Below are 23,692 nucleotides of genomic sequence, written 5' to 3'. Positions count from 1 at the left end.
CTTTAGAATCCTCCCTCTAACCAATCAGTGAGAGACCAGGCCTGTCTACCAAATAACACCAGCCCTGGGATGCACCAGGCCAGGAAGCTAGGTGGGCAGGATCACCAGCAGGCTGACGCTATAGAGAACTCCCTGAGCCCCCAGCCAATTCAGGACATGACCCCACCCACTATAGGACCCAGGACCCAGCCCCACCTACAAGCGGGCCACCATAGCACTGGGACCACTGGAAACCACACACACACACACACACACACACACACACACACACACACAGAGCTAGTCATCTGACCCAGCCCCATCTACCAGTGAGCCAGCACTAGTCCCAGTCCTGGCTCACACACCGGGTGTCAGGCACCAGCCCCAAGATCTGTGAGACCCCAACTCCACCCACCTGTGGCAGACACCACCCTTGAGACACCCAAAGCCCTGCAGTCACAAACCCTGGGCCCAGGAATGCCCACAGAGGGGCCAACGCTAGCTGCAGAAACTTCAGGCCCCACAGCAAAAGACTCCAGGACCTCATTCTGCCCAACAGTGGGCCAGCACCAGCCCCATGTCCTTTTGGGCCCCCACACCAGCCACCAAGCCCCAGAACCACCACAACCCCCCACAGCAAGTTGTGTAAAGTCCTGGCCCACCCACTAGTAGTCTGGCACCACCCTGGACACCCAGGGCCCTGGTCCGCCCAACAGCAGGCCAACACCAGCTCCAGGACACCTTAAGCCTCTGAGCCAGCCATGTCAGGATCCAGCTCCAACCACCTGCAGGCCAATACCAGGACTGGAGGCCACATAGCCAGCCAAGCCATGACCGAGCCCCACTCACCACCCAACCTCACCCACCAGCAGCTGGTAGCCTTCTCATAAGACAGGGTCTGGCAATCAGTGTGACCAGGCCAACCACACACACCAGTAAGACAGCCACAGCTGTCAATCAGGCACAAGAAACAGCCCTATGCAGCCCACATAGAGGGTAGCATTAAACATACAGCTCTGGTGATTAGAGGGGAGTCCGCTGCTGGGCCGTGTAGGACATTTCCTACATAAAGCCACGTCTCCAAGATCAGGAGATGTAACCAACCTACCAAATACACAAAAATATAAACAGTGAATTAGGCGAACTGAGGTGACAGAGAAATACATTCCAAATAAAGAAATAAGATAAAACCCTAGAAAAAGAACTAAGTGAAGATAAGCAATCTACACCCCCCCCCACTGCCAAAAAAAAGAATTTAAGGTAATGATCAGAAAGATGCTTGAAGTACTTGGGAGAAGAATGGAAGAACAGAATGAGAAGTTAGAAGTTTTTTTTACAGAGTTGGAAATATAAGAACCAAACAGAGCTGAAAAATACAATAACTGAAATAAAAAATACTCTAGAAGTAATCAACTGTAGATTAGATGATACAGAGGAACTGGCAGACAGAATTATGGAAATCAGTGAAGGTGAACAGAAATTAAAAAAAAAGAGGACAGTTTAAGAGACCTCTGGGAAAACATCCAAGTCCAGGAAGCACAGAGAGTCTCAAACAGGATCAACCTAAAAAGAATCACAACAAGAACATTATAATTAAAATGGTAAAAGTTAAAAATAAAGAGAGAAAATTGAAAGCACTATAGTAAAAGCAACAAGTTACATACAAGGGAACCCCCATACAGCTGTCAGCTAATGTCTCGGCAGAAACTCTACAGGCCAGAAGAGAGCGACATGATGTATTTAAAGTGATGAAAAGTAAAAACCTAAAACAAAGAATACTCTACCCAGCAAGGCTTTCACTCATATTTGAAACAGAGCTCAAAAGTTTTACAGACAACCAAAAGCTAAAAGAGTTCAACACGAAAAGAACTCAACTCAACATCAGTTTCTACAGGAAACCAGCTTTACAAGAAATATTAAAGGGACTTCTATAAGTGGAAAAGAAAAAGCAACAATCAGAAAAATGAAAACTATGAAAGAAAAAGGGGCTTCCCCGATGGCTCAGTAGTAAAGAATCTGTCTGCAATGCAGGAGACGCAGATGAGGGTTCAATCCTTGGGTCAGGAAGGTACCATAGAAGAGGAAATGGCAACCTGCTCCAGTATTCTTGCCTGGAAAATTCATGGACAAAGGAGCAAAGAGTTGGATACGACTGAGTGACTGAGCACACACGCATACATAAAAGGAAAATTCTCATTGGTAAAGGCAATATACAGTAAAGGTGGTAAATCAACCATGTTTATAAAGCTAGTAGGGAGGTTAAAAGACAAAAGTAGTGAAGTCATCTATAGCCAAGATAAGTAAAGGGATACACAAATCCGAAGAATATAAAATATGACATCACAAACGTTAAGGGGGTGGATAATAAAAATGAAAGGTGGTTAAAATGCATTCAAACTTAACAGATCAGCAACTTAATCCTGGTAACCACAAACCAAAAATATATAATAAATACACGAGAGAAAAGAGTCCAAATATAATACTACAGGTAGGCATCAAATCACGAAGAAAGAGAACTAAAGAAGAAAGAAACAAATAAGGACCACAAAAACAACACCCAAACAATTAATGGAATGTCAATAAGTACATGTGCTGCGTGTTAGTCGCTCAGTCGTGTCTGACTGACTCTTTCTGACCCCATGGACTGTAGCCTGCCAGAATCCTCTCTCAATGGGGTTCTCCAAGCAAGAATACTTGAGTGGGTTGCCATTTCCTCCTCCAGGGGATCATCCTGACCCTGGGATCAAACCTACCTCACTTACCTCTCCTGTATTGCCAGGCAGGTTTTTTACCACTAGCACTACCTGGGAAGTCCAATAAGTACCCACATATCAATAATTACTTTAGATATAACTCCTTCAATCAATAGACAAACTATTGATACATAGAAAAAGAAGATCTATATACACACTGCCTACTCTTCAGATCTAAAGACACAGATTAAAAATGAAGACAGGCTCTTCAATACATGGTGCTGGGAAAACTGGATAGCTGAACTAAAAAGAATCAGTTCGGTTCAGTCGCTCAGTCGTGTCCGACTCTTTGTAGCCCCGTGAACTGCAGCATGCCAGGCCTCCCTGTCTATCAACAACTCCACAGAATGTGGTCCATTGGAAAAGGGAATGGCAAAACACTGCAGCATTCTTGCCTTGAGAACCCCATGAACAGTATGAAAAAGCAAAAAGATAGGACACTGAAAGATGAACTCCCCAGGTCGGTAGATGTTCAATATGCTACTGGAGATCAGTGGAGAAGTAACTCCAGAAAGAATGAAGGGATGGAGCCAAAGCAAAACAACACCCAGCTGTGGATGTAACTGGTGATAGAAGCAAGGTTCGATGCTATAAAGAGCAATATTGCATAGGAACCTGGAATGTTAGGTCCATGAATCAAGGCAAATTGGAAGTGGTCAAACAGGCAATGGCAAGGGTGAACGTCGACATTCTAGTAATCAGTGAACTAAGATGGACTGGAATGAGTGAATTTAACTCAGATGACCATTATATCTACTACTGAGGGGAGGAATCCCTTAGAAGAAATGGAGTAGCCATCACAGTCAACAAGAGTCCAAAATGCAGTACTTGGATGCAATCTCAAAAACAACAGAATGATCTCTGTTCGTTTCCAAGGCAAACTATTCAATATCATGGTAATCCAAGTCTATGCCCTGACCAGTAACGCTGAAGAAGCTGAAGCTGAATGCTTCTATGAAGACCTACAAGACCTTTTAGAATTAACACCCCAAAAAGATGTCCTTTTCATGATAGGGCACTGGAATGCAAAAGTAGGAAGTCAAGAAACACCTGGAGTAACAGGCAAATTTAGCCTTGCAGTACAAAATAAAGCAGAGTAAAGGCTAATAGAGTTTTGCCAAGAAAACGCACTGGTCATAGCAAACACCCTCTTCCAACAACACGAGAGAAGACTCTACATGTGGACATCACCAGATGGTCAACACCAAAATCAGATTAATTATATTCTTTGCAGCCAAAGATGGAGAGCCTCTATACAGTCAGCAAAAACAAGACTGGGAGCTGACTGTGGCTCAGATCATGAACTCCTTATTGTCAAATTCAGACTTAAATTGAAGAAAGTAGGGAAAACCACTAGATCATTCAGGTATGACCTAAATCAAATCCCTTATGATTATACAGTGGAAGTGAGAAATAGATTTAAGGGACTAGATCTGATAGAGTTCCTGATGAACTATGGATGGAGGTTCATGACACTGTACATGAGACAGGGATCAAGACCATCCCCAAGAAAAAGAAATGCAAAAAAGCAAAATGGCTATCTGAGGAGGCCTTACAAATAGCTGTGAAAAGAAGAGAAGCAAAAAGCAAAGGAGAAAAGGAAAGATATACCCATTTGAATGCAGAGTTCCAAAGAATAGCAAGGAGAGATAATAAAGCCTTCCTCGGTGATCAGTGCAAAGAAATAGAGGAAAACAACAGAATAAGAAAGACTAAAGATCTCTTCAAGAAAATTAGAGATACCAAGGGAACATTTCATGCAAATATGGGCTCGATAAAGGACAGAAATGGTATGGACCTAACAGAAGCAGAAGATATTAAGAAGAGGTGGCAAGAATACACAGAAGAATTGTACAAAAAAGATCTTCACGACCCAGATAATCACAATGGTGTGATCCATTGTGATCACTCACCTAGAGCCAGACATTCTGGAATGTGAAGTCAAGTGGGCCTTAGGAAGTACCACTACAAACAAAACTAGTGGAGGTGATGGAATTCAGTTGAGCTATTTCAAATCCTGAAAGATGATGCTGTGAAAGTGCTGCACTCAATATGCCAGCAAATTTGGAAAACTCAACAGTGGCCACAGGACTGGAAAAGGTCAGTTTTCATTCCAATCCCAAAGGAAGGCAATGCCAAAGAATGCTCAAACTACCGCACAACTGCACTCATCTTACACGCTAATCCCTGGAGAAGGAAATGGCAACCCACTCCAGTATTCTTGCCTGGAGAATCCCATGGATGGAGGAGCCTGGTAGGCTGCAGTCCATGGGGTTGCAAAGAGTCGGACATGACTGAGCGACTTCACTTTCACTTTACATGCTAGTAAAGTCATGCTCAAAATTCTCCAAGCCAGGCTTCAGCAATATGTGAACTGTGAACTTCCAGATGTTCAAGCTGGTTTTAGAAAAGGCAGAGGAACCAGAGATCAAATTGCCAACATTTTCACTTTCATGCGTTGGAGAAGGAAATGGCAACCCACTCCAGTGTTCTTGCCTGGAGAATCCCAGGGACAGGGGAGCCTGGTGGGCTGCTGTCTATGGGGTCGCACAGAGTCGGACACAACTGAAGTGACGCAGCAGCAGCAGCAGCTGGATCACCGAAAAAGCAAGAGAGTTCCAGAAAAACATCTATTTCTGCTTTATTGGCTTGACTGTGTGGATCACAATAAACTGTGGAAAAAAGAATCAAACTCACACCAAAAGAATGCTCTCTCACACCATGCACAAAACAATAAAAATGGATTAAAGACTTAAGTGTCAGACCTGAAATCATAACACTTCTAGAAGAAAACATAGGCAGTAAGCTCTTTGACATCAGTCTTAGCAACATTTTTTTGGATATGTCTCCTCAGGCAAGGGAGACAAAAGCAAAAATAAACAGGACTACATAAAACTGAAAAGCTTTGCGTAACAAAGGAAACTATCAACAAACAAAAAGTCCACCTACCGAATGGGACAAGGTATTTGCAAATGCTATACCTGGTAAGGGGTTAATATATAAAGTATACAACTCAACATCAAAAAAAAAAAAAAATCTGATTTTAAAATGCCAGAGGATCTGAACAGACATTTTTCCAAAAGATGTATGGATGGCCAACAGACACATTGAAAAGATGCTCAACATCACTAATCATCTGAGAAATACAAATCAAAACCACAATGAGGACATTCTTCGTGGTACAGTGGATAAGAATCCGCCTGCAATGCAGAGGACATGGGTTCACTCCCTGGGAAATGGGTTCAATTCCCATTTTCCCATGGGAAAATTCCACATGCCTCGGAGCAACTGAGCCTGTGCACTGAGCCTGTGCACCACAACTACTGAAGCTAGCACGCCTAGAGCACGTGCTCCTCAACAGGCGAAGTCACCTCAGTGAAAGGCCACAGGGAAGAAGAGCCCCCACTTGCCTCAACTAGAAAAACCCAATGCAAAAGCACTGAAGACACAGTGCAGCCAAAAATAAAATATATAAATAGAATTTTTTTTAAAGATGCTCACAAGGTTCCCAAAGCTATATTTCTAGTAAATGCAACATTAAAAAAAAAAATTAAACTAGAGCTGACTTTGCTAACCATCCCTTATACTACTTATCATATCTGAATTCAGGTTATACTCAGATTTACCAAATAGTCTGCATGCAGAGGGAGGGGTGAAATTCCCAAGTCTTTAATACAAATACCACAGTTTGCAGCATAAATTTTTGCACTTAGCAGTACACACTATGGAGGTTAATACTTAGATCTATAATTTTAATTGCTGCCAGCTGTAAGTAATAATTAAATGCTCATCCTTCAACCAATAACCATACTCTTGGCTTAATAAGCAAATTTATTTCATATTTACAAAGAACCACCACTTCTAGAATTCATTTAACTTATACATAATAATGGAAACTTGCAATGTCTACAATGCATATTTCTGAATTGGTTGAAGGTTCAATTAGCACTTCTCTTAGAGGAAGAAATGATATGCAGTAAAGAAATTAAATCCATATGATTAAATGTCCAAAACTCAGTAGGCCTTATTTTGAAGAAAAATGTGTATTAATAGACCCAACTGTATTGAAATATGTTCTTAATCATATCCATTAACATTGTTTTTTTCCCTTGGACCATAAAAGAAATTATTCTTAGATGTAGAAAAAAAACTATGGCAAACAAAATCACAAACAAGTATAGTTAGTCCATTTTTAAAAACAGGAATATTCAAGTGGGCAAATATTAAGTGAATCTCTAGTGCAAGGAATTCTGTGAGAGCATACAAGGAATACAAAATTGAATAAGGCACAGTACATAATGTCAGCAGAGAATAAACAGATGCAAAGAGCTATGAAGTTTCAAAAGAGAACAAGAACTGGTGAAGCTCTAAGTGGTGATGTTCAAAAAGATGCTGGTTATCAGAGTCAGAATCTCAATAGAAGGCGTCTGGTATAGAGACAGAGATCTGGGAATATAAAGTATCCCTGAAGCCAAAAAAGAAAAAGAAACTGTGAAGACGGACATGAAATAAAAAGAACTGAAAAGGGAGGCATGAGGCAACAGCAATATTAAAGGGATGAGCACAGCAAGAGGATCCACTGAGGCAGCAGCCTTGGTGGGCTGGGAGGGAAAGTCAGGAGACAGCAGTATCATTGAGGCCAAGTCTGAAGGCTGCATTTCAGGAGGTGGTGATTGGTCCACAGTGTCCAATGGGTTTTCAACTGCCAGACTTAGTAAAAGTGGTTTCAATAAGGAAGAAGGGATGGAAACCAGATCACAGAGGTTTTAACGAGGAATAATTAAAAAAAAGAGCATGAATCTACCACAAATGCACACTATCCTTCTGAGAGTTTAAGAGACTATATTACAGAAGGCCTCAGAAATATTTTAAACTAATACTAATATTTGCAATCTCTCATATAAACCCATGAGATGTATTACAAAGTCACTTGTTGTTTAGTCACTATGTCTGACTTTTGTGATTCCATGGACCATAGTCCACTAGGCTTCGGTCTGTGGGATTTCCTAGGCAAGAATAGTGGAGTGGGTTGTTATTTCCTTCTTCAGGAAATAACACACAGAGCTCAAACCTGCGTCTCCTGCACTAGCAGGCGGATTCTTTACCACCAAGCCACCAGTGAAGCCCAGATATGACAAAACCTAAGATTAAAAAAAAGCTTGTTAGGTTTTGCATAGTTTCATTTTCACTAAATAACTAAACGTGAATGCAGACCACACCCTCCCCCACCAAGAAGGATGGAGAGGAAGACTAAATCACCAGTTGTTCACTGACCCACTTAGGGCTGAAAATGATGAGCTAGTCCAGAGTCCTGCTCTGGAAAATCTGGAACTGGAACAAAGACTGACTCAGAGCTGGCAAACAGCACTGGTCCATGCACAAGAAAGACTGGCTGCAGAAGAGGTTGAGACAAAGCAGGTCTCCAAAGAAAACTGAAGTGCCTAGTCTGACTGGAGACTGAGAAAAGGTGAAAGCAGCTTTGGTTCCCCGCTACCAAAGGGCTGCACTGATCTTGCTATTTAGGGGTTGTTAAAGCACCTTGTATGCTTTCAACAAAAGTCAATTTTTCTTAAGCTGGTCATAGAAGGATCTGCTCCTTGCAACCAACAAAGCCTAACAATTATAACCATTCCCCCTACTTTGAGAGCATGTAGGTTATTGTTTGATTGCCCTATATAAAGCTATAATGAACATTTCTAAAAACCAATCCTTTTTTGCATTTCTAATTATTTCCTTAGAATATATTTTCATGTGAGATTATAGGCCAAAGGATATAAACATTAAGGTCCTTGATAAGCTATTCAGAAAAGTTGTTTTAACCACCAATTTATTCTACCAGCATAGTATACAAATGTGTAGATCAATGCAAAAATTTAAAGATATGTGATGCTATCTTTGACATTTACTGTAGATTTTAGGGCAAAAATGGAGGGTTCCATTTACTCTTTTACCTCTTCAAATCAAATACACTTTTCCTTTTACCTGAAAGATTACATTTCTAAAACAATCCCTTTTCATTTGTCAAATGACTGCATTTGTCATGTAATGTTTCTCTTAATACTTTAGTTTATAAAATTCATTTTCATTTCCTTTTAAAAAACAATTGAGGTACAATTTATATACCAAAAAATTCATCCACTCTAAATACATAATTCAATGATATTGGTAAATGTATAGGGTTGTGCAACCATCAGCACAATTCAGTTTTAGAACATTTCCATTACCCAAAAAATTCCCATGAGCCCATCTGCATTCCACCCTTGTTCCCACCACCAACCGCAGGCAACCACTCATCTGTTTTCTGTACCTACACAGATTTGTCTTTTCTGAACATTTCATAAAAATGGAATCATACAATGTGTGGTATTTTGCTAGTGGTTTATATCATTTGTTGTTGTTACTGTTCAGTCGCTAAGTCATGTCTGACTCTTTGCAACCCCGTGGACTGCAGCACGCCAAACTTCCTTGTCCTTCACTATCTCCCAAAGTGTGTTCAAACTCATGTCCATTCAGTTGGTGATGCCCTCCAACCATCTCATCCTCTGTCGCCCCTTTCTCATCCTACCCTTGATCTTTACTTTTGAGGTTCATCCATCTTGTAACATGTATTTTTTTTCTTTTTATTGCCAAACAGTATGGTATTATATGTATACATTACATTTGGTTTACCCAGTCACCAGTTAATGGATATTTGGGTTGTTTTCAGTTTTTGTCTATTATGACTAGTATCTCTAAAAACATTCATGTACACGTCTTTGTGTGGACATTATTTTCATTTCAAATGAGTAGACTCCCAAGAGTGGAATGCCTGGGTCATGTGGTAAGTTTATGTCTAACTTTTTAAGAAATTGCCAAACTGCTGTACCACTTTATATTCCTACATTCAGCTTTTTAATATGCCTAAGTGGCTAATCATATTAGCCCATTTAAGAATTAGATTCTATTCCAAGTAAACTCACACTCGCCCACAAATAAATATAGCCTTCCACCTTCTGTAAGTGAATATTTGTAATGGTTCAAAAGAGAGGTGGTGATATGTAACTCATTGTTTCCTCAAACTAAATACCACAAGAATACTTCTCCATCCTTTTACCAGAGACAGGAAAAGACAACATAAGATCACAGTCACACAACATCTTCTTCAACTTCCTCTTGCACAAATAATCAGGATCTTGAAACCATAATATTAATGCTAACAACTGTGTTAAAAAGATTGGGGACAGAATGTCTAGCAAAACTGAGAAACTATGGTTAAAAACTTTTTTACATGTGAAGGGAACTCTTCCCCTGAAAACTACACAAATGCCTCCAGAAATATTTTTAAGTTTCATCCATGGTATAGCATAGATTGGCATTTTGTTCCTTTTTATTGCAGAACAGTATTCCATTATGTATACATAAAACCTATCAGTTGTCCAGGAGAGAGTGGTATGCAGCTGTAGAGTCATTAATAGCAAATATTTGAGGGTTCCATTGCCTCAGAGCTAACAGCAGTAGGCAACAGCCTGAGAAATCCTGACACAAAGATGTTAGGCATCTCCAGATTTGCTGCAAAGTCTGGTACCACACCTCAACAGCCTGGGAAGATGGAAACACCCTACTAGGAGACCAAAAGACCTCAAACAGACCACAATGGACGACGGCCATTTGTGAACTATATGACAGATCATATTCTTTTCCTAATGCATGAACAAGAAGGGAAGGATATAGAGAGAGACCAAAAACCAAAAGAACCCAAAGGTACAAGTCAAACAGTAGGATAATGTGTCTATGATTATCTTTCCCATCTGACTGTTCCCCTAGGCTAAGCAGGTATGTGAGGGGGGTTGTGTATTTAGTCTACCTTCTCTATTAGGTCATTTGTTTATTTACCAATGGGGAAAATTCCAAGTAGAAAAAAAGTCAATTTTGAAAATCCAAGTTGTCAAAAGATACTAGAGGCTACCTAAAAAATAATCGTATTTAATAAGACAGTAAAAAGAATATGGCAATGGCTTATTTTTTTCTCCTGCTTATATTTAAAAGAATGAAATTGTGGTGACTATTCAAGAAAACCTGTGAAGTTACTCTGCCCCATTCATGCATGAATTGAAATGCACTAGGGTACATGGGGGTATGTGATAAAATGCAGTTCAGGAAACAGAAGGAATGGACCAGAAACAAAAATAATTACTGAACTACACCAAACAAACAAGAGCCATAAAGGGAGAATTGAGATAAGTGTTAAAAGAAAGAAAATTGGGACTACTGCATTCTTCTATCACACAGCACAAACGCATTTCTTCAGTTGTAAACACTTAACAGCATCACTGTATATACAACATACACTCAAATCACATGTAGTGCTTTTATGAGTGTGTTTCATTAATATTAATCTTCACTACAGGCAGGGTTTTTAAAACAGAAGAATAATTATTTTCAACCTGCTTAACAATTTATAACTAAAATAAACTGAAGCCAGAACATTTTTTCTATTTGTAAATTCTATCACCATATCCTGGGTTTCCCAGGTGGCACTAGTGGCAAAGAATCTGCCTGGCAATGCAGGAAATGCAGGAGACCTGGGTTCGATTCCTGGGTGGGAAAGATCCCCTGGAGGAGGTCATGACAACCCACTCAAGTACTCTTGCCTGGAGAATCCCATGGACAGAGGTGCCTGGCGGGCTACAGTCCACAGGGTCGCAAAGAGTCAGACATGACTGAAGCGACTTAGCACACAAGCACACATCACCATATCTGAAAGGAAAAACTCTGAAACAGTTTAACATTAACTACATTTGACCACAATTCAATATATAGACCAAAAGGTTAAGGAACTCAATCCATAACCAAAGTCTTAAGAATGTAGGAAACTTAAGATGTAAAAATAACTGTTATTTTTGTCAACATTAAGGGACATTGTAATTCAACTAGAGAAAGTAAGATCTCAAAGAGATTTCTCTATCTTTGGCATTTTCTCTATAAAGAAGCAATCATTCAATTCAATTATTTAACAATTAACTGAATTCCTACTACTCTGTTCAAGATATAGGCTTGAGTTGGGGAGGGACTTATAGGTAATGGTACAGGTCTTACCGTGGTCAAATTTGGATTTATTTTGAAAGTAGCATCAGCTGGACTTCCCTGGTGGCTCAGACGGTAAAGTGTCTGTCTACAATGCGGGAGACCCGGGTTCAATCCCTGGGTTGGGAAGATCCCCTGGAGGAGGAAATGGCAATCCACTCCAGGACTATTGCCTGGAAAATCCCATGGACAGAGGAGCCTGGTAGGCTACAGTCCATGGGGTTGCAAAGAGTTGGACACGACTGAGCGACTTCACTATAGTCACTATAGCATCAGCTGCATTTGCTATGGATGAGTTGAATATGTACATATAGTAGTTATTGGTGAAGATGCAAGCAGGTCAGTTACCATCTGCAGTGATTTAGGAGCCCAAGAAAAGAAAGTCTCTCACCGTTTCCATTGTTTCCCCATCTATTTGCCATGAAGTGATGGACCAGATGCCATTATCTTCATTTTCTGAATGTTGAGCTTTAAGCCAACTTTTTCACTCTCCTCTTTCACTTTCATCAAGAGGCTCTTTAGTTGTTCTTCACTTTCTGCCATAAGGGTGGTATTATCTGCATATCTAAGGTACTGATATTTCTCCTGGCAATCTTGATTCCAGCTTGTGCTTCCTCCAGCCCAGCATTTCTCATGATATACTCTGCATACAAGTTAAACAAGCAGGGTGACAAAATACAGCCTTGACATACTCCCTTCCCAATTTGGAACCAGTCTGTTGTTCCATGTCCAGTTCCAACTGTTGCTTCTTGACCTGCATATGGATTTCTCAGGAAGGCAGGTCAGGTGGTCTGGTATTCCCAGCTCTTTAAGAATTTTCCACAGTATGTTGTGATCCACACAGTCAAAGGCTTTGGCATAGTCAATAAGGCAGAAGTAGATGTTTTTCTGGAACTCTGTTGCTTTTTCTATGATCCAACGGATATTGGCAATTTGATTTCTGGTTCCTCTGCATTTTCAAAATCCAGCTTGAACATCTGGAAGTTCACAGTTCACATACTGTTGAAGCCTGGCTTGGAGAATTTTGAGCATTATTTTACTAGCATGTGAGATGAGTGTAATTGTGAGGTAGTCTGAGCATTCTTTGGCATTGACTTTCTTTGGGGTTGGAATGAAAACTGACCTTTTCCAGTCCTGTGGCCACTGCTGAGTTTTCCAAATTTGCTGGCATATTGAGTACAGCACTTTCACAGCATCATCTTTTAGGATTTGAAATAGCTCAACTGGAATTCTATCACCTCCACTAGCTCTGTTCATAGTGATGCTTTCTAAGGCCCACTTGACTTCACATTCCAGGATGTCTGGCTCTGGGTGAGTGATCATACCATTGTGGTATGATCTCTGTCATGAAGATCTTTTTAACTATAGTTCTGTGTATTCTTGCTACCTCTTCTTAATATCTTCTGCTTCTGTTAGGTCCATACCATTTCTGTCCTTTATTGTGCCCATCTTTGCATGATATGTTCCCTTGGTATCTCTAATTTTCTTAAAGAGATCTCTAGTCTTTCCCATTCTATTATCTTCCTCTACTTTTTTTTGCACTGATCTCTGAGAAAGGCTTTCTTATCTCTCCTTGCTATTCTTTGGAACTCTGCATTCAAATGGGAATTTGACTCATTCGTAACTTACAACAATGAAAAGAAAACCAAAACAAAAGAATTCACTGGATTTACCTACTTTAAGCAAAACAGACCCACACCACAATGAAGACAATGAGGGCCTGTCAAAAAGAATGTAAATAGACTTGGTGGAGTTAAAATCCCAACTTGGCCTCTTAGTAACTAAAAAAAAGAATTACCTAGCAACCTCAGAGAGTGGTTACGAGGAAAGAATCTATAACACAGTAGTACTTCAGACACAAAAGACACTCAATAAATGACAGAACAAACACAGCCTTCCAATACCACATATGCAAAAATTCTAAACCAGTGAGTACTCAATTATAATCTTAGAGAACAAGCAAAATTTTATAGGTACCTTCATAGTTGCTCCTTCCATCTCCCTGTCCAACGATTTCTTTCTGGATCCCACAGAACAGTTACTCTCCACATTGAAAACAGGAAATCTGCTGCTAAAATAATACCCGGGCATACTCCCCCAACTTACAGAGAAATTAATTTGAAAGAAATCTCATTTTTCTCTCAAACGTTGCTAGCTTCTAAGAGGATGCTTTTAGGTATATCAGAAGACTAACACTCAAGTATAAGAATGTATCTGATTGAAAACATGCTTATTTAACTAAATATATGATTGGTGCAAATGTGCTTCAAAAATACAACATCCTTTATTGAGAAAATCAGTGAATCATTAGACCCCATACTTAATGTCCTGCCAGTGACCTCTGCTTATATTCCCCTAGATTTAATAAGATCCCAAACTAAATCACCTCTCATACCAGTCCAGCCCTCTAAGCCAAGACAGCCTTTGGAAAGTCTGATTAAAAAAGATTCCTCACTGCTGCTCACTGGAAGCTCAGATGGTAAAGAATCTGTGCACAAACAGGAGACTGGGTTCAACCCCTGGGTCAGGAAGATCCCCTGGAGAAGGGAATGGCAACTCACTCCAGTATTCTTGCCTGGAGAATTCCATGGACAGAGGAGCCTGGAGGGCTACAGTCCTTGGGGTTGCAAAGAGTTGGACACTACTGAGCGACTAACAACACTCAACCAGCTACATTCCCTGGTGACAGAGAGGCAGCAACTGGGAACTGCCTTCTGAAAGCAGGTTACCTTAATCCCACACTTTGAACTGGTGTTGACCGTTCAGAATCCAAAAACAGATGTAAGAACACAAAAGATTTTATTTCTGCGAGTAAATAGCATTTTGTTTCTTGTCATGTTAGAAACACAGGTTCATGATAAAACAGTAAGTGGCCATTTTTAAAATGTTACCTCATTCTCACTCTAAATGTGGAAGGGTAAAGATAATTGACAAAAGTGGTGGAGAGCTTTATAAAATTCTTATTTAAAGATGGAGCCCACAATAATTTGGCTAGAATATTAAGTTATTTTCCAGAAAGCCAGATAGGCAATATAAGCTCTTAGTAACTACAAGGGAACACCAAGATGTTCTTTACAGGATAATACTTTTGTTCATACGCCACAATTATTGAATAAGGTAGTAAAAAAAAAAAAAAAATTCACTGTACTGCACTGGACATGTTTATTTTTTATGGCTTACATCACTAACCCTGCACTCCATTCACAAATGAGTTTAGTTTCACATAAACAGTTCTAAGTCTACACTTTTAACTTTAGGATTTTCAAATATTTGTTTAAAGTAACTAGATAATAGGACTAAGTAATAAACAATGTTAAATCAGCTTTCATTAAAAGGCCTGCAATCCCTTATTTTAAAACCCAAAGACCTCAAAACCCTAGTTCTTTTACAACATTTTGGGACCAAAACCTAACCTGAACTTACCTAATGGCAAAACTTAACCTGAACAGATGAATGCCTTAGCCTTTATTTACCCCACTTATTTTGACTAGTCTTACTTCACTATTTAAAAATTAACATCTTTGATATACGGTACTGTTCTAAACCCTGCTGAAGGCATTATATAAGGTGTGTGAATCATATAACCTTTCAAAAATTCAAAAAATTCCGACTAAAAGAGTTCTGGATAATGGATGGTGAACCTGTATTTAGACAAAATCTTCACTGTTAAAAGATCCTTATGAATTCAACTCATTATTTTTCAGAGAGCCAAAAGAAGTTAATGGATTATATAGGTCTATTACATAATAAAACTTGAAATGGTAATGGTCCTTTACAAAAAATGAACTAAATGATATCCCACATGTATTTTTTTTTAATTATAAGATTGTGACAAGATTTCAGTTGCCTCTTTGCTTTTTTCATTATAAAAACTGAAAACTTACACTGAATTTATAAGTACTATCATGTTTTCTAAATTTAAGTCTTCACTAGATACATATTGTCATGGAGAAGGTAATGGCACCCCACTTCAGTACTCTTGCCTGGAAAATCCCACGGACAGAGGAGCCTGGTAGGCTGCAGTCCATGGGGTCACGAAGAGTCAGACATGACTGAGGGACTTCACTTTCACTTTCATGCACTGGAGAAGGAAATGGCAACCCACTCCAGTATTCTTGCCTGGAGAACCCCAGGGACAAGGGAGCCTGGTGGGCTGCCGTCTATGGGGTCGCACAGAGTTGGACATGACTGAAGCGACTTAGCAGCAGCAGATACTGTCAAACACTTTCATAAAATGAGTTAACAGGTGAAACATATGAAGCAAAGCCCTGAAATTTTACTTTTTATATCTTATCAAGTAATCTTATTTCTAGCAACAATGTATCAATTATTCACTATGAGGATAATTCCTTGTAGCAATCATTACTAATATTATTTAGACAAAGAGCACTGACATTTCACCAAACATTGTGAACATAATTTTTTTCTTTTCAAAAATTTTAAGATTAATATACTTTTATTTCTTAAAGTAATTTTAGGTTTACTTTAAAAACTGAGCCAGAAGTAAAAGATATACTCCCTCTCTACAACTACCACCCTTAGTGTCCTCTATTTCAAAAAATTTTTATTGGTATGGTATATTTGTTATAAATGATAACCAATATTGATACATAAACTAAACTGCACAGTTTACAATTAAAGGTTGTTCTTTGTATTGTACAGTCCTGTTCAGTTCAGTTCAGTCACTCAGTCGTGTCCGACTCTTTGCGACCCCGTGAATTGCAGCACGCCAGGCCTCCCTGTCTATCACCAACTCCGGGATTTCACCCAAACCCACGTCAATCGAGTCAGTGATGCCATCCAGCCATCTCATGCTCTGTCGTCCCCTTCTCCTCCTGCCCTCAATCTCTCCCAGCATCAGAGTCTTTTCCAATGAGTCAACTCTTTGCACGAGGTGGCCAAAGTACTGGAGTTTCAGCTTCAGCATCAGTCCTTCCAAAGAACACTCAGGACCGATCTCCTTTAGAATGGACTGGCTGGATCTCCTTGTAGTCCAGGGGACTCTCAAGAGTCTTCTCCAACACCACAGTTCAAAAGCATCAATTCTTCGGCATTCAGCTTTCTTCACAGTCCAACTTTCACATCCTTACATGACCACTGGAAAAACTATAGCCTTGACTAGACAGACCTTTGTTGGCAAAGTAATGTCTCTGCTTTTGTTATAACAAATATGTAATTATAATTGTAATCCATCATTACAATATATGGAACAGTTTCCTTCCCTAAAAATCCTCTGTACTCCAACTGTTCATTCTTCCTCTGTCCTCCCACCAACTCCTAGTAACCACTGATTTTATTATCTCCATAGTCTTGCCTTTTCCAGAAAGTCATATGGTTGTTATTATACACTAGGTAGCCTTTTCAGATTGGCTTCTTTCATTTAGCAATATGTATTTAAGGTTCTTCCATGTCTTTTTATGGCTGGATAGCTGATTTCTTTTTAGCACTGAGTAATATTCCATTGTATGGAGGTACCAGAGTTTATCTATTCACCTATTAAAGGACATCTCAGTTGCTTTCAGGCTTTGGCAACTATGAATAAAGCCACTATAAACATCACATGCTGGCTTTTATACAGACATAAGTTTTCAACTCATTTGGGTAAATATGCAGGAGCTTGAGTTCTATAGTAAGACTATGTTTAGTTTTGTAAGAAACTGCAAAATGTCTTTCAACATGGCTTTACATTCCCCTAGTAATGATTGAGAACTGCTGCTCCACATCCTTACAGCATTTGCTGTTGTCACTGTTTTGGATTTTAGCCATTATAATAAATGTACAGAGGAAACTCACTGTTGTTTTAATTTACAACTCTTTAAAGAAATAGGATATGGGGCATTTTTTACATGCCTCTTGGCCATTTCTATATTTTCTGCATTAAGGTGTCTACTGAGATCTTTTCCCCACATTTTGACTGGATTGTTTGTTTCTGTTGTGCTTTAAGAGTTCCATTATCAGATATATGTTTTAAAAACATTTTCTTCCAGTGTGTAGCTTTATACAGAGCAGAATTTTTTAATTTTAATATTTTAATTAAGTACAATTTATTATTTCTTTCATGGACCATACTTTTGTCTAAAAACTCACTGACAAATCCAAGCTGCAAATTCACTTTTAACTACAAAAAATTTTCAAGAAAATGTCATCAGTTCAACCGATTCATTAGGACCTAAAAAGGTAGAGTATATAACATCCCCAGCGAGAGTTTTTAAAATAGTATTTATGAAAGAGGAAAATTAATGTATGAAATATCAACACAATGTCTTCACTTTTACCTAAAGTATGACAGATGACATGCCCAAAATAAGTCATACTGAATACTCTACTTTCAAACTTGCTGGTCCACAACAGAAAAACACAGACATTATCAGACTAGTATTTTCATGTACTCAGAGATGAAAGGTTTATTTTTTTAAAAAAAGAAACATTTTGCCTATGCTATAAAAAAGGAATTAATGAAAAAGATAAATTTGACCTTTTCATATGTTTTAACATAACTGTATGTTAATCTCATTGCATGCATCAAAAATATATTTGGTCATTTTGCCAGTTCAATATTTAACAAATTTAAAAATTATGTCAATTCTGCTTTAAAAAGTAGTAATAGTAGAGGTGTAACTCTGGCTGCAAGTTTAGAGTTTGGGTGGATTCTGGGAGTTGGTGATGGACAGGGAGGCTTGGCGTGCTGCAGTTCACGGGGTTGCAAAGAGTTGGACACGACTGAGTGACTGAACTGAACTAAAGAAGACTTAATTCCTGGTGGGAGGCAAAATGAACATTTTCATTTCAATTATCTCCTTATCACATATAATTCACTAGAAAGAGATTTTAGAGGATCTCAAAAATCAGAATTCCCATCCAGGAGTAATATTTAATCCATTCAAATCCTGCAGATTTGTCAAGATACATGCAGTAGAAAAGTCAGAAGATAATGTCCACTAATTTAATAAAGCTATACTCAGTGAAGCAGTTCTTGGACCACTTAACCTCAGCAAAGGTATTCCATAACATTCCCAGAAACTATTTTTAAAAAGAAAATTTCATGAGCAGATATTTCCCCCTATGAATCCTTTTAAAAGCCATAGCATTTGGAAATGCAGTGGAATTTGGTAAGCTTGGCTAATGTGAAACTAACTGAGCTTTAGTTTTCACTATTGGCAGTATATATTCAATATTTACATAACTTCTCTTTCTTTTAGGTTCATCCAATATATTAAATTTTATCAAAATATTTTTAAGTGTTCTGTAAAATGGATATACAACAAATACTTAATATGTCAAATTTACACATTATCTCTTCCAAAGGTAGTATAAAAAGTTGTTTTAAACAAAGAAAATGTCTGTGATTATAACAAATTACTTAGGGATGCATCTTATACTACTTCATTTTGTGACAGTTACATAGAGAAAGAGTGCTGGAATACATGAACTGATTAAAGCAGACCTTTTCATAACAATGCAGGAAAAAGTACAGTTCCACATCGGAATAAATAAACAAGGAAATAAAATTTTTTCCAACCTAAGAAATGAAGCTCCTTAACACCGTCTTTCATTCTAATAGACATTCTCCCATATTTTAAGATACCTTTAATCATGATTACATATTCAGTATATACTATCCCATTCTTTTCAAAATAGCTTTTGAAAAGCTATTTTAATGAGGCATCTGATGCTAAGACATGACTTGAAGACACACTGTATTTCCAAAGACTTAATCTGAATTTTCATGGTAGTAATTATTATTAAACATAATTGACAATCTTATTCCATTTCCCATTTAATGGAATTAAATATTTCTATCTGTATTTATTAAACACCCATTACATACCAAGCAATGTGCCTGGCACTAAGGATACAAATGGAGCAAAACAGACCATTCCTACCCTAGCAAAGCTTACTGCCTTGTGCTGACTGGGAGTAAACTGGGAAAAGGCAGCACAGCACTTATGTCAACATGGAAACAAAGGAGCTGAACTCTTCAAGTGTGGGCAACAGGCCCTTTTGATACCAGTGTTTTGGACTAGTACAGGAAAGGTGGCACAAGAGACTTGCCACGCCATAAAACCCAAAAAACACCACTGTCCTCCTACAGTACAGGGCACTTACGGTCACTTTTGCCATATACAGCACTTTAAAGAAAGAAAGACAGAAAGTGAAGTCACTCAGTCGTGTCTGACTCCTTGAGACCCCAAAGACTGTAGCCCACCAGGTTTCTCCGTTCATGGAATTTTCCAGGCAAGAGTACTGGAGTGGGTTGTTGCCATTTCCTTCTCCAGGGGATCTTCCTGACTCAGATCAAACCTGGGTCTCCCGCACTGCAGGCAGACGTTTTACCGTCTGAGCCACCAGGGAAGCCCTTATACAACACTTTACTTATAGATTATTTTTACAGTTTATTAAAAAAAAACACACATTAACCCATCCATTCTTTCTTCTTCATAGCAATTTTTTTTTTTGCCATCTAAGTAGCTACTCAAAAAAGTAAAAATTGGGCCTAATCTACCTCCTTTGGGACAGTCACCTAAAGAAATATGATTTTTTCAAACTATATGCCAAAAACAAAGAACTTGAGAAAAATTCAAATATCTATAGTAAATGATCTCCTTCATCTTCCTAAACATTGCCAAATCTCAAATTTTACAGATATAGGATAAAATAATTCAACCCCCAAACTTATCCTGAATTGTCTTTTCCCTCAGACATTAATAAAGAGAGTAAAGTGATTTTTAAAAATTAATCTGAAAGCAATTAGAATACCAAAAAGAGGAAAATATTTCTTTGAAAATAGGGGGTGGGGGGAGCCAGTCTGTCCTACTGTGGAAAAACAAGGCTTCAGAGTCTGCTAAGACAATAAAAAAAATTAAGTCAACTACCTGGGGAAGGCAAGTGACAAGAGACAGTGATTAAAAGAGAAGTATGGCATGATCTCTGCTGGACGGTTCAAGACACTCAAGGAGGTAAACCTTCACTTTGCTTCTTCTCATCTAATTCCAGCTCACACAGAGAGACATACGGTAAAGTGCAGAAATCAGAGACAAGGATAAAGAAAGTAAGCACAATACCTTAAGTGCCAGTCTTAAGCTAGTCTGTGAAATTTAACCTAGAAGGAAAGTTTCCAGTTGCCTAACATAATGAAACCCAATATTAACTTACAAACTGATGACCTTTCTAAAATACAGTACAACTTTAAAAAGTGATATAGTTTTGATATATTCTGAGGACTTGCTTTTGCACATGTATTAACACTCTTTCTGATGAGCTGTTTTCTCAAATTTAACAAATAAATCTCTCTCCTTTTTTATGGGCTCAATTTCCATTTAATATGATAAAACAAACTTAATCTTAGTTTCAGCTCTGCCATAAAATAGCTTACTGGGCTTGAGCAAGTATCTGGGTTTAAGTTTCTTTACTTGTATACTGAAAAGGGTTGATTCAAATGACTTAAATGAATTCTTCATTCTAAAATAATCATTCTATAATTCCTTATGATGGCATCGAGTTGTCTGGGGCAATATCTCTCTTTAACTGGAGAAATACTGCCCTGGACTGAAGCAGTGGGTATATTCTTCAAGTAATCACTTACCACATCAACACCGGTGAAGACAATACTATGGATTTACCCCCACCCCAACTCGATCACTTCATACAGTCTCCAGCACAACAAACCCATCACTACCTACTTATTAATTTACTTACAGAGGAAATGGGTAAACCAAGTCCCACTGTGCTGAGGACAGTGGTTGTGATGGTACCGTCATGGTACGGATACTGGATGCTGTTGTCTTTACAGAAAAAGCCTCTCTGAAATGGATCTATTTGGCCCAAATTTAGAACAGCCATAGGCATGGAAGCTGTTAGGGAAGGGAAAAAAAGATACACGTGGTTAAATTCAATTCACTTCATTAGGAAGTAAAGTCTACTGAATGGGATGCAAATTTTAACTATATTTTGCCATTTCTGAAAAAGGATCACTATTCCATTATATCAAAGACTCAGGAAGGAGGCAACCATGCAGCATTAGCTTGTCCGTATCAGCCCCACCTTTATCAAGTTTAAATTCTCTTATTTGCGTTGACCTCTGATTTTAGGGACAGTCAATAAAAGAAACCCCCAGGGAAGAGAGAAAAGATACAAAATTTTGTTTCATATTAAAATTTAAATTAACAGGGGTAGAAAAAATAGAAACTGTAAGGACAGAAACAAGCCCTTTATTTTCCAAAAACAAATTAAAGATGGTTTTTATTAGCCCTGGCAGGACTCCAAAATCACTTTAACAAGCTATATAGGAATAATGTTCATTTGAAAATTTTCACCCAAATAAAATGAAAGACCAAAGAGAAGTTAAATAAAGTTAGTAGCTTCTTAGCATGTTTAAATTTATCACACTTTTAGGCTTTGTTTTATACAATTTAAACATTTAAGCATCTATTTACTATATCCTTGACACAAGGCTATGCCATAATAGAGGGAACAATAGTGTAAAACAGGCACTCAGTTCAAGAACCTAAATTGTACATGTGGAAACAGAATGCATACTCAAGAAATAGTTTTGAAACTAATAACACTAAGACAGATTTTTGAGGGATGATTAAATTGTTTTATATCTTGATTGTGATGGTAATTCCACAACTCTAAACATTTGTCAACACTCATAGAACTGTACCCAAAAAAGTAAATTTTACTGTACGTAAATTTTAAAAGGAACACCATAAAAAAAAAAGATTAATTTCTAAAGTGGTATAAAAGGCCCTATAGGAATTCAGAGGTCAACGTGAACTGGAATAGTCAGAAAAGACTATTAAAGAACAGGCAACTAAGTTGAACTTAAAACAGCACATAAATCACAGGCAACAGGAAGGGACTCAGGAAAGCACTTAGTAGTAGAGGGATGCAAGGGCAGCATGACATCACACCAACAAGAGCACAGAGAACCAGAGAGAAGTTCCCAAGGTACATAACATTTTATAACAAATGTGTACTGCGTGCTCACACATGCCAGGCACTAGGCTCTAAAGATTAACTTGATTAATCTTAAAGATAATTTCACTTCCCCCTTTTTTCACATAAAATTTTTATGAGGCTTTAAGAAATGGGGGAACTTGCTGGAACTAGTAAGTATCAGAACCAAGATTACAGCACAGGCTGTCTGTTCCTAGAGTCAGTATACATATAGTGCCTCCCATGGAGGCCAGTGATGGGCTAAATTAACAGAATTCTGACAAGGAAGATGACTTAAGTGAAGGGGAACTATCCTTTGAAAAAGTTTGTTCAATATAAAATATATGCTGTGTTCATAATAAAATCTCAATGCTAATGAAACAAAATCTTCGTTTATGCAGATTACTCATAATTCTGCAACTGTGTGGTTTTTCATGGGAGGAAGACAGGTTGAGATGTGGGGGTTTAAAAAAAGAATCATGTTTTTAAAATACTGGCCTAAAAAAGGATTTGTCCTGGAGGAAATAAAATATCACTGTCCTCTTTTGTACAGGGTTAGTAACAGGGTAAAATAAGAGGTTTTAAAAATTAACTTAAAAAATTAGAAAAGGGAGCATTAATACAGCTTTGAAATAATCTACTAATTAAATGATAAGCAGTGTGCTGACAGTGAAAATAGAAAAAGATGCATGGAAGAGTATTTTGAATATCGAAATGACTTGACTTGAGGACTCATCACAATTGTTGAGGCAGACCTGAAGATGATACTTCAGGCTTCAGAAGTAAGGAGAATGACAGTCCCATTGACAAAAATGTGAAGTTGGATGGGGAGCTGGTTTATGATGAAAGAAAATTAGTTGAGTACTGAAAATATTGCCTTTGAGGTGACAAAGGCACCTTCTTAAATGCTCAGCCTCATCTAGCCCTTAAAGCTCTGATCAACTGAACCATTTGTTGTT

At 38.4% G+C, this 23,692-nt stretch overlaps 1 protein-coding gene across 2 annotated transcripts in view; it reads right to left on the bottom strand.

The window, feature by feature from the left end:
* The window catches only part of PLPP1 (phospholipid phosphatase 1), a 104,464-nt gene that overhangs the window by 46,397 nt on the left and 34,375 nt on the right, over positions 1–23,692 (bottom strand). Inside the window, exon 2 of one of the 2 annotated variants that reach the window (XM_061393519.1) lies at positions 21,492–21,646. The exons of the other annotated variant lie outside the window; for it this stretch is intronic. Coding sequence (XP_061249503.1) covers positions 21,492–21,646 — 155 coding nt within the window. The remainder of the gene's footprint in view (positions 1–21,491; positions 21,647–23,692) is intronic. 2 annotated transcript variants of the gene reach the window in all.

Source organism: Bos javanicus, chromosome 20 (assembly GCF_032452875.1).
Source record: "Bos javanicus breed banteng chromosome 20, ARS-OSU_banteng_1.0, whole genome shotgun sequence".
NCBI classification, from domain to species: Eukaryota; Metazoa; Chordata; class Mammalia; order Artiodactyla; family Bovidae; genus Bos; species Bos javanicus.
Note: the sequence above shows the minus strand (reverse complement) of the source record. Positions and strands in the feature narration are given on the sequence as shown.